The sequence below is a fragment of the Triticum aestivum genome, chromosome 1D, assembly GCF_018294505.1.
Source record: "Triticum aestivum cultivar Chinese Spring chromosome 1D, IWGSC CS RefSeq v2.1, whole genome shotgun sequence".
Lineage (NCBI taxonomy): Eukaryota > Viridiplantae > Streptophyta > Magnoliopsida > Poales > Poaceae > Triticum > Triticum aestivum.
The window spans coordinates 53,179,799-53,191,648 of NC_057796.1; the positions used below are offsets into that span (position 1 = coordinate 53,179,799).

Genomic DNA, 11,850 nt, shown 5'->3' on the forward strand with positions numbered 1-11,850 from the left:
CACCGGGAGCCGCCGTCCTGCGCCGGCCACTCCGAGCAGAGGAGAAGAAGGGGCCCCGCCGCCGCCGCGCCACCCGGGCTTTGCCTGTCAGCACCAGCCGGCGGCGGCGGGGGAGGAGGGGGAGAGGTGGGGACCGGCGGCTAGGGTTTCCCTGTTTGATGATAGCGGTAAGTTTGATGATACCTCTGTGGTGTTGAAGGTGCCAAGCCATACGCGTGCGCCCGTGTCCGGATTTTGGAACTCCTCAACGTAGTTGCTCGACGATTGGTGCCTTGCACCCTGGTACGATGAGGAGGAGCTCATGGGCATGTGACACGAAGGCGGAAGCAACTATAACATCCCCTGCGACGAGAAGGAGCTCAGGGGCGGTCGGCGCGGACCTTCGTCTGCATGGCCTTCCTGGCTGACGGGACCTTCGTCGTCGGCCCGCCCCATCGCTGTCGTCATGGTCCTTCTAGCGACGAAAGGGCATGTATGGGCATAGCAGTTCTGATTTGCCACCACATGCGAAGCAAAGCTATACTGCTCAGCTTCCTCTGCCACCGCCATGCGCATGCCCGTGTCAGCAACGGGCGCCGTCCCGGTCCGCCCGCCCCTCGCCTTGCCCTTGCCGATGACGAGGGCAGCGGCGTGAAACGAGTTGGCCACCCAATCGATGAAAGAAACCCTAGCTGTGTTTCCTATCACACGAGTTGTGAGAAGAAAACTCATTATTCTACTAGATGATGACATACGGTCGTTCGATTAATCTTACTCCCTCCGCATCATAAAGTGATGCTTTGCACATGCCTTCAGTCATAATCTTAAATCTTGACTACAAGTATCAGTTAAATTATTTATATTTGCAATTTGAAATCATACATATAGATTTGCATCAAAAAATATAAGATCTTTGCGTGATAGAAAAATATAGGAGTGGTAGTATATGACAGTCTGATCTGCCTCCAGAAGCAAAGCAAGCTATAGCAGTCCAGTCCAGTACGCGCACAGAGCCCGTTCCGCCTCCCTCGCCGCTCCTCCTTCTCCACGCCGATGTCCTGCCTCCACCTCCTCCGCCGTCGCACCTCCTCCTTCACTCCCACCTCGCCGCCCTCACGCTCCTGGTCTCCGCACGCCGCCTTTGCCGCTGCCACAGAGCGCGTCCGCGCCGGGACGCTCACCCCACAAGACGCACACCACCTGTTCGACCAATTGCTGCGGCAGTCCACTCCGGTCCCCGGGCAAGCCCTGAACGGCTTCCTCGCCGGTCTTGCCCGTGCGCGAGACACCGACGCCTGCAGAGACGGCCCCTCCCTTGCCCTCACGCTCTTCAACCGCGTATGCCGAGAAGAAGCCGGCCGGCGGGTGGCGCCGCCCACAATCTACACCTACGGCATCCTGATGAACTGCTGCTGCCACGTGCGTCGTCCAGACCTAGGGCTTGCCTATTTCGGCCGCCTCCTAAGGACCGGCCTCAATACAAATGAGGTCGTCGCCAGCACCCTCCTCAAGTGCCTCTGCTGTGCAAAACGGGCAGATGAAGCTGTGAACGTGCTGCTTCATAGGACGTCCGTCCTCGGCTGTGTGCCTAATTCCTTCTCATACAACATAGTTCTAAAGAGTTTATGTGACGACAGCAGGAGCCAGCAAGCACTCGGCCTGCTCCAGGTGATGGCAAAGGGAGATGATTGCTCCCCCGGCGTTCTGTCATATAGAACGCTCATCCACGGCTTCTTTAAGGAAGGCGAAGTAGGCAAGGCATGCAATCTATTCCATGAAATGATGCGGCAAGGGGTTGTGCCTGATGTGGTGACGTATAGCTCGATTATTGATGCACTGTGCAAGGCTGGAGCAATGGACAAGGCAGAGTTGTTCCTTCGGCAGATGGTTGATAACAGTGTTCGACCGGATACGGTGACATATACTAGCATGATCCATGGATATTCCACTTTGGGCCGGTGGAAAGAGGCGACTAAAATGTTCAGAGAAATGACAAGCAGGGGCCTTATACCAAATATTGTCACTTGGAACTCATTCATGGCCTCCCTTTGCAAGCATGGAAAAAGCAAAGAAGCTGCAGAAATTTTCTTTTCCATGGCTGCAAGGGGCCACAAGCCTGATATCATCTCCTACACTATTCTTCTTCATGGGTATGCCAATGAAGGAAGCTTTGCTGATATGATGAATCTCTTTAATTCAATGGTAGGCGACGGTATTGTAGCCAACTGCCAAGTTTTCAACATATTAATTGATGCATATGCTAAACAAGGAATGATGGATGAAGCTATGATCATACTTAATAAAATGCGGGGACAAGGACTGAGTCCGGATGTATTCACCTATTCAACTCTAGTATCTGCACTTTGCAAAATGGGTAGACTGGCTGATGCTATGGGTAAGTTCAGTCAGATGATTGGTAGGGGAGTACAACCGAACACAGTTGTTTACCACTCCCTAGTTCAGGGCTTATGTACACATGGTGTTTTGGTAAAAGCAAAGGAGTTGGTTAATGAAATGATGAATAAAGGTATGCTTCGTCCAAACATTGCATTCTTCAATTCAATAATGGACAACCTATGCAATGAAGGAAGGGTTGTGGATGCACACCATATCTTTGACTTGGTTACAGACATAGGTGAGAAACCTGATGTCATTACATTTACTACGCTAATTGACGGATATTGCTTAGTCGGTGAGATGGAGAAAGCATGCGGAGTACTTGATGCCATGGTATCAGCTGGCATTGAGCCCGATGTCATTACGTATAACACACTTGTCAGTGGATACTGTAAAAGTGGAAGGATTGATGATGGGTTGAATCTGTTCAGAGAAATGTCCCATATGGAAGTTAAACCTACAACTGTTACATATAACATCATACTGGATGGATTATTTCATGCTGGGAGAACAGTTGCTGCAAAGAAAATGCTCCATGAGATGATCGGAAGTGGAACACCTGTGAGCATGCATACATACGACATATTTATTAGAGGACTTTGTAGAAATGATTGCACCAATGAAGCAATCGCCCTTTTCCAAAAATTAGGTGCACTGAATGTGAAGTTCGATATTGCAATACTCAATTCCATGATTAATGCAATGTACAAGGTTCAGAGAAGAGAAGAAGCTAACAAGTTGTTTGCTGCTATATCAACCACTGGGTTGGTACCTAATGCTTCCACGTATGGAATCATGATAAGAAATCTTCTAAAAGAGGGATCAGTGGAAGAAGCTGAAGATATGTTTTCATCAATGGAGAAGAGTGATTGTGCTCTCAGCTCTCGTCTTATAAATGATATCATTAGAATGTTATTGGAAAAGGGGGAGATAGTCAAGGCCGGAGAATACATGTCTAAAGTTGATGGGAAGAGCATCTCGCTTGAAGCTTCAACTAGTTCGTTGTTGTTGTCTCTCTTTTCAGGGAAAGGGAAATATCGGGAACAAATACAATTGCTCCCTGCAAAGTACCAATTTTTCGATGGAACCATTTGATGCACTGGACTTGGCAGATAAGCCTTGTCATGTTTCGGAGTTCCCTCTCAACGATGTGGATAAGTGTCTCTTCCATGCGCTCATGAAGATTGAGCTGGGTGATGGTGCCACTATGGTGTTCTGGGCCGGTGCTTAGCTGCCAGGCGTGCATCCTATGGGCATTGTTCCTATTCTGCAAGCCGTCTCTATGCAAGGGCTGACTAGTGCGTGATGCGTTTGCTAATGGTGAAAATTTACTAATATTCAGGAGCAATTCACGGTGGATGCTAACACTGAGTTTATCGAGCTCTTGCTCCTGTATCAGGCTATTTCGAGTTCTCTCAACCTGAGCATATCTAGTGCATTTTGGGCTGAGGGCAATTATAATGAAATCGATGGACTATTTTACGTTATCAAGCTATTTGGTTTTCTCTGAACCTCCAGCACCAACAACTTGCAATGATGGAGAGATTTTAATGATTATACTACCTGAACCAAAACTCGAGCTATTGAAACGTGTGTATATGAACTCTGAACCTTCATTCAATCTCCTGTACATCCTCCAGTTTATGATGAATGAAAAATTGCTGTAAGAGAAGACAAGAATGAGCAAGGTATAATGGTCTTTTTTTATTTGCATTTTTGTATACAGCTTTAGTTGTAGCACTACCATGAAAATTAATGACGTTCCTTCAAATTCAGCTTTAGTTGTAGCACTACCGTTTTTTATGGTTTGAATATTTTTATGGCTGGACTCTTTTATAAAGCCTGTGTACAGTCCTCTTTCCTTCAAATTCCTATGCTTTTTTTTGTACTTCAAGCAAGTTTAGTAATTACTAATAGTGATCTGAATGAGGTGAGGTTGAGTTTTTCAAAAACAGCCGCCGCAATGAACCCATTTCTGCATGATCTGAATTGAAAGAAGCCGGGCTATCAGATTCATTGGCCACTCTGTTCCTGCCAATCCGCTCCCTGAGTTGATGGTCATGTAAATTCCTAGATAACACAGATCCATATATAACAAGTTAATACCATGTCTGAATGGCCCTTGCTGATCAATTTGTTTTCATATGTACATGTGAAATTTCACACTTCTTGGGGAAACGATTCAAAGCTCTCCTTTACTATTCTTGTAGCGAGATCTATTTTCCTCTGTGTGCATAGTTTGTGGTATTCATATAGTCAAGTGGTTTCAACAACCGAATGCATCTATGCTTGACACGATTAAGCTGAACAAAAGCAGCATTACCTTTCATATTTCCTTTCTAGGTATCTCAAAAGGAAGAATGTGTTTATGTGCCCAATATCCTTTTAGCTTACTATCCAAATCGTTCTCTGCTGTGATGAGGATAGAGTTTCGTATGCACATGCATTTGCATGTCATTGGACTGGAGGATTTGCTTGTTCTGTTTATTGAATTTAAACTGGACTTACTTCACCTACTCTTTCATATATCATTCGGATACAGTTTTGCTTAATTTATCTTTAATCTGAAATTGTACTGTAAACTGTACTTTGTTGACCTACTCTTTCATACATCATTCGGATACAGTTTTGCTTAATTTATCTTTCATCTGGCATCTGAGAGTATCATCTCTGTGAGATCATGTTCTTCTCATTTCTTTCCCCTGTTTTTTAATCTTTCAAGGGTCACAAATTATGGTGGCTCAGTCCTTGCCCTTGGCCCCATCCTTTCCATCAAAAATAATAAGCTGCGCATCAAGGGCGCCGGCTCGCGAGTGCCACGTTCGCAAGTTTTACTGTGTCGAGGAGGACAGAAACAAAACGCCCGCACCCCTCGCACCTCTCTCTCCCAGCCATTCTTTCATTCTCCCCTCCCAGTTAGGGTTCCCGCCGCCGCCGCTCGTGCTTCACCTCCCGTCCCAAGCTCCACCTATCATCCAGCGTCATCTCCCCCGATCTACTCGATTTCAATCTCAGGAGCGCACGGGAGGCGAGGTGCCCGTTGCCGGGACAGGGGCCATGTGGAGGCTCAGCCCTTGGATCCCTCCGTTTCGCGGGCCAGGGCGCCCATCCGCGCCGCGCCGCCGCCGGCATAGAGGCCCGGGCTCGGGCAGCCGCCACGGTGCCGGGTGCGCCAACGAGGTCTTTAGGGACCGCGTGGTGGGCGTGACCTCTCCCGGCTCCCCGCCCTCGCCTGCGACGACGAGTAGCAGGTCTGGCTGCTCCTGCAGTCCCAGCTCATGGTCGTGCTGGACAAGCCCCACCACGTGCCTTGGATTCGGTCGTGGCGTGGGCTGGGAACCGTGCGGTGTTGTCTGATGCGTTGTACGCGGTACGCACCGGGAGGTTTGGTTGGTCGAAGCCAGTATGAGTAGCTCTTGAGGCTGATGGATGGATGGATGTGTGCACGCCTGTATGTGTGTATGGATGTCAGGGTCATGTTGCTTGGTGGGCAAAGGCGGGGGGTAGAACCTCCTTTTGCTTGGCGGGCAAAGGCTGATGGATGGGTGGATGTGTGCACGCCTGACGCCTGTATGTATGTATGTATGAATATCAGGCTCATGTTGCTTGGTGGGCAAAGGCCGGGGGTAGAACCTCCTTTTCGGTAAAAAAAAAAAGGGGGACGATGATGATGACTCTGGCTGAAATAAGCATGTCTTGAGCAATCAAGACTGTTGTGGCCTGTGGGTACTAAATTAGAGCTCACCCTTACCTCTCTTGCAGCCTGTTCAATTCATCGGTAATGTTCGATGTTCTGCTCCTCGGATGGTCACTCTGATGAGCGATAACCAGGGCAGTTCGTTTACATTGCGATGGATATATTATGCAGCATGAGATGTGAGTGTTGGGCTTGAAGATCGAAGACAAAACTGAGCCCTCTTTTGCTATGCTACAAATACACAAATTTTCCTTATTTACTGTACAGTGTTCTTCTTTCTGTTCTATTTCTCTATTGTGTTGATGTGAGTGAAGATCCACCTGGACTTGGGATTTATGTCTTCTTTTGGTGATGAACTCAACCACCCTAAGCCTACTTGGATTGATTTATAATTGGGTTTGTTTTGCCTTTCTAGTTGTATATACTATATGTATTACACGATTGTCCTTTTTCTCCACTGCCTGTAGCTATTGGCAGTTTTATTCATGTGGTTAACAAGATACCGTCGTCCTGTTTGTCTTGTTAGTAAGCATGTTAGCTTTTGCCAGATGCTTCTTCAAAGACCAACTTCGATCCTCCACGGGATTGCAAAGAGTTGTCATTAAAACAGATTGCCAAATTGTGCTATCTATTTTGGTCAGAGCAGGCCCTTTGTTATGATCCTCTTTGCTATTTAGTTCACTGGTCATCAATCTCTTTTAAGCTGCTGCTGTTAATATTAACTGCCACATTGGTTATTAGAATCACATGATGCATTAGTGCAGTACAGATCCCTCACATGTTGCTTAAAATGAGAGTGTCAAGTAAATTTATCAGCTGGAAAGTTTTTTGGGTTAAAAATGTCTTTATATTTTGTCTAATCATGAATGAAAGTCCTCTTGGAGCTTTTGCTTGGGCCATTTGGGATCTGTATGTTGGCCATTGTCCCCCCTTCACATTATATGTTTTAAAATTTATTTAGTGGTCTTGCTTTGGTTTTTGTAGGCGACCTCAATCGCCACCATGAGAGGAGCAGGGGTGGAGGCTGCTCTTGGGTACGAGAGGAGCACAGCAGGGAATTGTTCAGAGGGTAGGCCAAGGGACGCCGAGTCGAGTCAGCCGTCAGGTAATTTCAAGCTCGATCTTGGGCGGCACATGAGCCATGTTGGGCTGCTTGTTAATCTGCATTCCCTTCTTTCTCGTTTCCCATCCAAACTAACTGTTACTTTTGGATATAGATAGAGCGAACACGTTCATGGCTTTCTGTGATTTTCCTGGCTGATTTGGGTGTGAATCGCGCGTTCGTCCTGTAAAACACGGCGCCGCAGAGGCTTACCCGCACCCAGACGTCGACCTCAAGAAGCTGCGCCAGCTCATCCTCGAGGTCCGACGACCCCAGGCCTGACCTCGATGAGTGCCCAATCTGCTTCCCGGTCAGTCCCCTTTTAGTGAGTTTCTCCTTGTTCCTCCAATGGTTCCAACAATAGATATCTGCAAAATTCTGACTGCCGCTTCCCCCCTGTGTCTTTATTGCAGTTCTATCCGAGCCTTAGTTGGTCAAGTGCTGCCCAACTGTAAGTCTCATTGTTAGTCAAGAGCACATTCATCTTCAGCATTACACTGGTTCTTTTTCATTTTTTCATAAGTAGGGATTGGCTTAATAATTTACTCTCTTTTGAGAAAATTGATAAGAGTTGCAGAACATTTTCTTTCAAGTAATCTTATTTGTTCTTTGTTATTTGTTTCTAGGAAACATGAATTGAGTGATGACACTATAGATTTCACTGGCCACGTGCTTGCTCTTTACAGGAACGATAGCTACCTAAGCGAGCTACCACTTGATATACTGTTAAAAGAATGGAAGTATGCCTTAACTGAAGATTTTAGCTTTATCTTTCCCTCATCCTTGAACTTGTTGATTTTGTAGGGTTTTTGTGGATCGTGCTGATCGTTCTGGGGCATTGGAGTGGGCCAACTACCTGACGACAGGCAAGATCGAGGTGCTGTCCGTGTAGTGGTTGCTCGGCCGCGACCATGGGGTGAGGCTCCTTTTCTTTTTATTTTTGTGATCGTTTGATTGTTCAGAAGATAGGTTAGATTTTTTGTGGCATATCATTATGTTTTGTCTGTTTGTGTATTCCTTTTCCTATTTTATTATTGGCTGTGTGACGAGAAGTCAGAGCGACAAATCTGAAGCGACTCCTCCCTGGTAAGTTCCATGTACTGGGATTTTACTTATTGATTTTTTTCTCTAAATGGTAGAATGATACTTCTTCTGATATTGTATTCTAGAACAATCCTATGTTTTGTTCTTGTTACTATAGAAGTGCATCCCCCTTTTATTCTGATAGCAAGATGCTCTTTATTTTCAATGCAAATAAATGATTACTGGAGCCCATGTATATTGTACAGCAATGCAGTATGTGGTGTTATTTTTCATTTTTTATAGATAGTGGTAAAAATGAAATCTGATCCAAAGTATGTGGTGTACAATTCATGGAAAACCTTACTGGGTTGATAACAATTAAATTTGATTTAGTACTACCTGAAGAGTTCTTTATTTGTGCTTTATAAAGTCAGATTAATTTTCATTTTTTAGTTGTATGCTTTGTAGATCAGTATACTGACGAATGGTGCCTCGGCGTTTTAGTTTATTATCTGGTCTTTCACACCCATTAACAGTGAACTCATTTGAAGGTTGGAGAGTCTACCCCGGAATCATTTGAGATCGTCGCACGAGTTTCTTCTGAAGCTGTGAGATCTGGGACGGTGGATACATTGAGTTCGAAGAAAAATCAGCCACTTCATCCACGATGACGCACTCATCCACTAGGTATCTACAATACATCTTACTTCCTATGTATTCTTGGGTCAGCTAGCTATCAGTTTCAAGTCACAACTTGCAAATTTCAGAAATTCGTTGGATAAATATTTGAATATGGTTATTTTCTAAGAAATGAGACAATTTGGAAAATAGAACCTTCAGCATGGATCTGGAGGTAGCAGCAACCCAATCAAGCTATACAACATGCACCTGAGATCACTCTGTGTGCCATGTCACCTGTTCCATTTCCTTCCTGTTATTTCACTCCATCATACCGGTCTAATTTACTTTCAAATAGATGCAAGTCTAGAAATGATTATTGGGGCTCTATCATCCATCCATACATCCAAGTTTAACTAGAACAGGAAATGACCTTCATCCAGAATTTGTAGCACTTGCCGTGTTCCCTTGGAAATTTGATGTAATGATACACGGTGTAGTTCTGTATGTGCGGTGTGAGGAAAGGTCCGACGAGAGCAGCAGCATGTACTTCCGTTGGTACTGTTTGATGTAGCTAAATATGTCTTTGTTAACAATTTTATTTACTAAGCATTATTTATTTGACACTTCCATTGTGATGCTTCCAGGCCAAAATTAATGAGATTTACAAGCTATTGACACTATGTTTTATGTGTTGTTTTGCAGGTACTGATCTTGGTGTCGATTCCTACCTCTAGCTTCTGTTGACACAACTTCAGTTGGTCACATGTTTCTTGGTTGTTGAAGTATGCTTGGTGGTTCTTCGTTGAGGGTTGAGATGGACCATGCACTGGGTACACTCTTTGATGATTTTGTCGGCATCCAACTGTTCTCGAATTGGTTATCTTCTCTTATCTCTCCATGTGCTTCATCTTCTCTTATCTCTCCATGTGCTTCTTAATTTTCTTGTGCAATGAATGCTGAATTTAGACAGCAGTGATTTGTTTGTGCAGTCCATGCTTTGACATTGAAAATGTGAAGATGGAATTATGAGGTTTGGACCGTGATGGTGGTTGATTAATTTTTATTCTGGGCATTACATTATTAATATGAACTATAGTTACAATTGTTGAACTACACTATTTTGTCTGCTAAATTCTGGGCATTGGGTCCAATCTATATATAGCTAATAAGATGATTATTTAATTTTTCCATTGGACGTGGAATTTACCATATGTGGCTACTTTCAGGTTAGTAAGTTTTGTTCTTCATTATAGCATGGACTCTTGTTTCTCAGTAGTATATGCTTAATTTGCTCTTACTGGAGACAAAAAATTCCCTCAAACTGCAAGGAATGATGTAATATAAGAGGAGAATTAGATCTGTCTCACACCTCGCCTTCAATAATAAGATAAGTGGTGGATTTTTATGGGAATTTTCTGGAGAAAATATTAGGTGGGGATTTGAAATTGGAAATGAAAAGGGTGTGGAATGCCAAGTGATGTCTCTGTTTGTTATAAGCTGCCTTGTCATACTAAATGCATGTTTTCTCCTGTTGTAATACACATATTGATCTTCTACTTTTCTGATCAAACTGGGAATCATACTATTCTTTTTTTGTCCAGTACACCCCACTAATTAGAAAACCAGAAATGTTGGCTACAATTCCAACGGGCCAGGCCAGGTGGGCCCAGCCGCCACTCAACAAGGCGGCCGCCGCTGCCGCTGCCGCTCCCAGGCCGACAGCTACAGCTACACACGGGCCCAGCAGGCGGGCCATGCCGCCACTACATGAGGTGGCAGGACTGTAGCTGGTGCATGCGCTCCCACAGCCTCGGCTGTTGCAGACGACGCTGATTACTGCGGCCAAAGACGCTGATTGCTGCGGCCAACGGGACAGATTCCCACGTGCGGGAATCCGATGCCTTGGTTTGCTTTCTGCCACAAGTTACGATGCTCTGGAATCAGATTCCCGCCTAAACTTTGACGTCTTGTGTACTGATTCATACACAGACGACACTGATTAAAGTACTGCATGATTAAAACAGGGAAGAGGCTCGTCGTGTGGAGGAGTAGGAACGACAGTGAAAGGAGGCTCGTGAGGCAGAGAGACAGAGAAAAAAAGAAAGGGCTCGTGAGGCCAAGGATGTATCTAATTTCAGTTGTACCGTGTCGTAAAGAAAAAAAATATAGTTTTGGCATAAAATGTGGCATTTTCTTGCCGCCATTTTTTGCCCGCCAAAAATTATTTCCGTCATTTTCTTTCCCGCCAATTTTTCCTTCTTTCCTTCTCTCCCCACCGGAAAAACTTTAATAATACAAACTAATTATCAAACGTTATGCAAAAACTACATCATGAAATTAAGATAGAACATAATGCCCTACAATAAGACAGTACAAACTAATAATGCAAGTACATCTGAATTAAACGGTAGAACTGGACTTGAAAACTAAAAATATAGCTTAAAAACTACATGAAGGCATCATCGTCATCCTCCGTCGATGCAGAACTCTTGCCCTTCGAGGATGCAGAACTCTTACCCTTGGACGATGCAGAACTCTTGCCCTTTGAGGATGCATAACTCTTTCCCTTGGACGATGCAGAACTCTTGCCCTTCGACGATGCAGAACCCGGAAGCGGCGGCATGAAGATATCATCTTCGTCTCGCTGTCGTCAGTCCATAAATATGGATTCTTTGCTGCAGTCCTTCTGAAAGTTTCACTCTTCAGCTCCACTACCTTCTTCCACCTTTCATGCAACCTAAGAAGTTCTTTACGTACCTCCTCATAGGTCCTTTCAGGCCACCCAGACGTACGTAGTTCGTGAGCCAACTCATTCATTATGGTGTGTCACTACCGGTGAGTTTGTCCCATGGAACTATCCTATTGTCCATCCTAAAATGGTGGCTAACCTCAGAAGACATCTGCTCATCCCAGGGTGAAAACTACGATCAAAAGGATAATCGGACATCTCGACTACAGTACATTGGACTGCTTATCCACCTCCGTGTGAAGGGGGTTTTATAAGTAGAGAGGAGAAAATGGCGGGAAAGAA

The 11,850-nt window shown here is 45.0% G+C and overlaps 1 protein-coding gene across 14 annotated transcripts; it reads left to right on the forward strand.

Annotated features, from left to right (window-relative positions):
* Window positions 1–961: 961 nt before the first annotated feature.
* On the forward strand, window positions 962–11,052 carry LOC123180241 (protein Rf1, mitochondrial). Of its 14 annotated transcripts, none has more exons than XM_044592225.1 (7): window positions 962–4,064; window positions 7,058–7,178; window positions 7,291–7,485; window positions 7,589–7,626; window positions 7,980–8,885; window positions 9,522–10,742; window positions 10,844–11,052. In XM_044592225.1, exon 1 carries the CDS (start codon window positions 1,033–1,035, stop codon window positions 3,469–3,471), a length of 2,439 nt encoding a protein of 812 aa, XP_044448160.1. In that variant the 5' UTR covers window positions 962–1,032; the 3' UTR covers window positions 3,472–4,064; window positions 7,058–7,178; window positions 7,291–7,485; window positions 7,589–7,626; window positions 7,980–8,885; window positions 9,522–10,742; window positions 10,844–11,052. The 14 variants fall into 14 exon arrangements, 12 of the variants coding, with proteins under 12 accessions (XP_044448160.1, XP_044448163.1, XP_044448167.1 ...); XM_044592228.1 differs by having other exon boundaries at window positions 9,522–10,724; XM_044592232.1 differs by having other exon boundaries at window positions 9,522–9,649; window positions 10,421–11,052.
* Window positions 11,053–11,850: the final 798 nt, after the last annotated feature.

Coding starts and splice junctions, on each gene's coding strand:
- LOC123180241 (XM_044592223.1), top strand. CDS start 1,033: ATGTCCTGCCTCCACCTCCTCCGCCGTCGCACCTCCTCCTTCACTCCC.